At 46.8% G+C, this 5,000-nt stretch overlaps 1 protein-coding gene across 2 annotated transcripts in view; it reads left to right on the forward strand.

Moving 5' to 3' along the window:
* LOC127001624 (carbonic anhydrase-related protein 10-like) overlaps positions 1 to 5,000 on the forward strand; it is a 108,390-nt gene that overhangs the window by 102,082 nt on the left and 1,308 nt on the right. Inside the window, exons 7-9 of one of the 2 annotated variants that reach the window (XM_050866475.1) lie at positions 229 to 450; positions 2,368 to 2,551; positions 3,198 to 5,000. The exon at positions 3,198 to 5,000 is cut by the window's right edge and continues 1,308 nt beyond it. In XM_050866475.1, coding sequence (XP_050722432.1) covers positions 229 to 450; positions 2,368 to 2,551; positions 3,198 to 3,214 — 423 coding nt within the window. In that variant the 3' untranslated portion in view covers positions 3,215 to 5,000. The remainder of the gene's footprint in view (positions 1 to 228; positions 451 to 2,367; positions 2,552 to 3,197) is intronic. The other variant, XM_050866486.1, reaches the window with a different exon arrangement.

A 5,000-nucleotide genomic window follows, 5' to 3' on the forward strand; every position in this document is an offset into this window, starting at 1 on the left:
TTAATCCTCCCGAGCGCTCTCTCTCCGTCTCCAGTTTCCTTTCCTTATATTCTCTAAACTCTCACGATTCCTTTTTTTACATCTCTCCCTTCCTTCCCTTCCTCTTCGTCCCTTCCTTCGTCAGCAAAGTCCCTTCCTCAGCAGATGCTTCACATTGTACGGTTCTTCTCTTCCATTTACCCTCCAGACACACTTAACAGGTCCCCTTCCTTCCCTCCCTCCCCTTAGGTCGGTCTCCAGGGCCACCCGGGGTTAAGGCCGCTGACAGACGCCGTTCAGAGGGTGCAGTGGGCGGGGACATCGTCTGAGGTGAACCATGTGGGCGTGCGGGCGCTGCTGCCTGACTCCCACCACTACATCACCTACGACGGGTCCCTCACGCAGCCGCCATGCCACGAGACGGTCACCTGGATCCTCGTGAACAAGCCGGTCTACATCACTAAGCAGCAGGTGAGACGGTGTGACAAGGTGTGGTTATGCTTTTTTTTTTTTTAAGATTTGGAGGCCTGTTTTTCCTCACTTGTGAATTTTTTTCTTTTAAGGTCTCATTCATTCTTTTTACGCATCTGTTTCATAACGATTTTTTAAAACTTTTTTTGCCGGAAAGTGAGGTTAAACTTTTAATTATTCTTATTGTGTAACCAGTATGTTTGTTTTGTTATGTGTGGTTAGTCGGTCAATCTATCTATCTTCGTCCCTGTCACTGTCTGTTTCTTTCTCTGTGCCTGTCTGTCTGTCTGTCTGTGTCTCTCTCTGCTCTCTGCTCTCTCTCTCTCTCTCTCTCTCTCTCTCTCTCTCTCTCTCTCTCTCTCCGTGTAATCATAAGAGGCCAGGACGGAGGAGGGGCGGTGGAAGTGAGAGGATGTGAAGGTAATGAGGGGAAAAGAGAAGTATAAAATGTGAGACGAAGAAAAAGTAGAGAGAACGAAAGAGAGAGCGAGGGAGAGGGGAAGAGCCAGCAATGAGGGAGGACGACAGGAATGTAATGAGGTATGAGGAGAGGAAAAGACGTAAATTAGAGATGAGGAATGAAAAAAGAAAAGACGGAAATGAAAGATGAGACGCAGGTGGAGGAGACGAGAGGGTATCATAAAGAATTAAGCCGTGTGTGTGCGCATGCGCTTGCTCACACACACACACACACACACACACACACACACACACACACACACACACATTTTCACACCTGTTCGGCACCGTTTTTTATGTCTTTTCCCTCACTGTATAGACTTTTGTAAATTATCCGCTACATAACCCGAAAAAGAAAAAAAAACATTCCCGGCATTGCACTTTGCATTATGCTGACAAGGACTGATTCCACGCTACCCTTGACGTGGTAAGAACTTCAATTAGCAAAAGAAGAAAAAATGAAGATAATTTAACGCATATTATTTTAACTTTAATCATATCTTATTTTCAAAGTGTGTATTCCTGCACTAATTAACCGCACCCACATTCATTTATTAACACGATTAAAATAGAAAAAAGGAAAACATCCTTTACTGACTCTCCTTCTTGCACTTTCCATCCCTCGACTTAAAACTCTTTGAAAAGCAAGTTATCACGACACCAGTTTTCGAAACTTATTCCAAAACCTTTTACCCTCGTATTGGAAACAACAAACTAGATATTTGTTTATTTAATCCTTTGACTAAACCCCTGTCGAAAAATATATATTTAAAACAAATAACTCGATACTCGAAGGGACTGACGCAAGTAAACACACAAACACACACACACACACACACACACACACACACACACACACACACACACACACACACACACACACACACACACACACACACACACACACACACACACACACACACACACACACACACACACACACACACACACACACGTACGTCACTTCCCTTTCCTGTCAACGTGATGTGGCCTACAGGGTGGCATATACTTTTTTGCGGAGAGCACATACTGATTAACATTTACTCTCGTGTGTCGGGGCCGCGCTGCTTGTTGTGTAGGTAGTGTAGATTGTTGCTCACGCCTAAACATACCGTAGTGTCTAAAGGCCCTATTCTCAGACGCTTTCGGCTCTCTCAACAAATAATTCCAAAAGCCACAAAGGAGATTAGTCCATATCTCATGAATGTCACACTACCACTAGGCTCATCAAACTACCCATGGATATACTCACAACTCCTACAGCCTGTATCGTATGTGAGTATGTAGGTCCTGAAACGTGTGAGATTATGAGCCTATTTTTTTTTTTTTTACAGCAAAGGAAACAGTTCAAGTAGCCGCCACTATATATAATTTGCGTGTATGCGAGGTGCCAGCTAACACAACACCCTCCAGCCCGCTCTTCTCACCTCCATCCTCTCTCCTTCTCCCTCCCCACAGCTTCACGGTCTGAGGCAGGTGCAGCAGGGGAGCAAGGAGGTGCCGAAGGGCCGCATGGTTAACAATTACCGGCCCGCCCAGGAGATGTACCACCGGCCGCTGCGGACCAACATTGACTTCACCAACAGCCGCCAGCTCCACTGTCCCTCCATGGCGCCCCAGATGTACTACACAGGTGAGTCAGGTGTGTCGTCTTGTTCCGTCTGTATGTCTGTAGGTGTGTCTGTTTGTCTGTCTGGGTGGGAGTGCGGATTGGGAGGGGGGATCTGTTTGTGTCTGTCTGTCTGTTTTTTTTATATATTTATCTGTCTGTGTATACTCTCTCTCTCTCTCTCTCTCTCTCTCTCTCTCTCTCTCTCTCTCTCTCTCTCTCTCTCTCTCTCTCTCTCTCTCTCATTACGCCTTCCTAGTATTTCAAAATCAATTGCTGTCAACATTCATTACAACATACAATACATATAATTTCCCGTGAAGACAAAAGGACACACACACACACACACACACACACACACACACACACACACACACACACACACACACACACACACACACACACACACACACACACACAGACACACACACACAAATAAACTAACAAATACAACTCCCCTCCCCCTTGCCCCCGATCCCCTTCCCCCCACACCCTCTCTTACCCATTCATCCATCTTTTCCCTTTCCTCCTATTCACCTGTGATTGGCAATATCATTCACCTCATCAATAACGTTTCCCACACAATGATTTCAGGCACTCCCGCATTCTCGTCGCTCCGCCTTTCTTCATTTCACGCCGAATATTATGTCCTGATTGTTTATTTTTCTCTCCCTCGCAGCCAACAAGTGGAGGTAATGGAGAAACCGTCCCTCTCCTACCCTCCCTCTTCTCCCCTGCTGCTCCCCCCGCCCCCAACACACCCACCCCCGTCGCCCCCCAAAACGCTGGTACTAAGGGGGTTGGGGTGAGGGTGGGGGTGGCCGAAACACGTGATGCTCTCGAAACTACAACCAACTACCCCCTTAGTCACTCCCTTAGGCGATAATGACACTGGAGCATGGCAGGGGAAGCGCGTCTTTAAGCGGCTGGAAGGACATGGAAAGACGAAGACGAAGAAGAAGACGAAGGTGTGGAGTCTCATGCTCATTACCACGTAAGAATTAACTTTTAAGAGAGAGAAAGAGAGACAAAGTGGAACTGTGAAAGGAAATTATAGTTTTGTGCTGAAAGAAAATGTGTGAGTAAAAACTGTTGTGATGGAATTGGCTTTGGAGTGAAAAACAATTACGAAAACGAATCAATAGTCCGAGGAAAAGAACGCAGAGATCCGCTTTTTTAATGTGTGGCTAAAAACTGATGGGACGGTATTAGGTTTGGAGTGAAAAAAAACTATGAAAACGAATTAATAGTCTGAGGAAACGAATGCAGAAAACCAATTTCCTAGATAAGACAAAGGGGGAGAAAAAGGTGAAACTGAGCTAAAGTGATAATGAGTGACGTTTCAAGTGACGCTCCGAAGTGACGAATACGCAGTGACGTCAGTGAGTGAGTGAGGGACGTCTACTTATAGTGTGAGATAGTGCACTCATCTGACGATTTGGAGGACATCGCGACCCCAGTGTAGCCAGAACCAGGGACTCCCATAAAGCGCTTCTCTTAGCAGCACCAGAACGCAACGCCCTTGTCCTCAGTGTTACCAGAACCACGCATATATACTTTACTCAGTGTTGCCAGGACCAGGGTCGTCTCCGTCTGGCCCTTCTCAGTGTTACGAGGACCTGTAACGCACCACATATCAGTGTTACTCTTAGATAAGGCTTCAAAACAGTGTTACAAGTGCCGGAGTTCGTAAGGTTACCGGATTCGAGGCTCAGACCAAAGACCCAAGTGCCAGTGTTGCCAAAGTGGAGGGATGTGAACAGTGATGCCAATGCTGGGACTCAACTCCGCAACACCATGACATCACCACCACCACCACCACCACCACCACCACCGTGACACCGACCTCTCTACCACTCACCACTACTATAACCACCACTACCACCACCACCACCACCATTAAAATAAAAAGAAAATAAAAACGCAATCCACTGCCGTAATCCTAAAAAAACACAAGCAATACCGCAACAAAGCAATTACCATCACCATAGAACAACAACAACAACAACAACAACAACAACAACAATAATAATAACAACAAGGCCTACTTTCACCTTTGACACATGAGCCACCATCACCACCACTACCACCACCACCACCCTAACACAACCCTCCCCGACACTCCCCACCACAACACCACATCACAGCACCACCACGACCTTCGCCGCCGCCGCCACCTCTCGGGATAATCACAGGAGCGCCTCAGAAAACCCTCGCAGAAAATAAACGAGTCTCGTCAGTCACTCCAGAAATGCAACGAAGAACAGAGGATTTGCGAATGACTTTAGGAGGAGGAGGAGGAGGAGGAGGAGGAGGAGGAGGAGGGACAGAGGAGGTGAAGAAATGAAACAAGGAGGTATAGAAGGAGAAGATGAGAAGGAAGAAGATGAGTAGGCGGACGAGGACGAGGAGGTGGAAGAGGGGGTAAAAAGAGGAAGAGGAGGAGGAGGAGGAGGAGGAGGAGCAGATGAGCTGAGGCAAA

This window comes from Eriocheir sinensis, chromosome 2 (assembly GCF_024679095.1).
Source record: "Eriocheir sinensis breed Jianghai 21 chromosome 2, ASM2467909v1, whole genome shotgun sequence".
NCBI lineage: Eukaryota > Metazoa > Arthropoda > Malacostraca > Decapoda > Varunidae > Eriocheir > Eriocheir sinensis.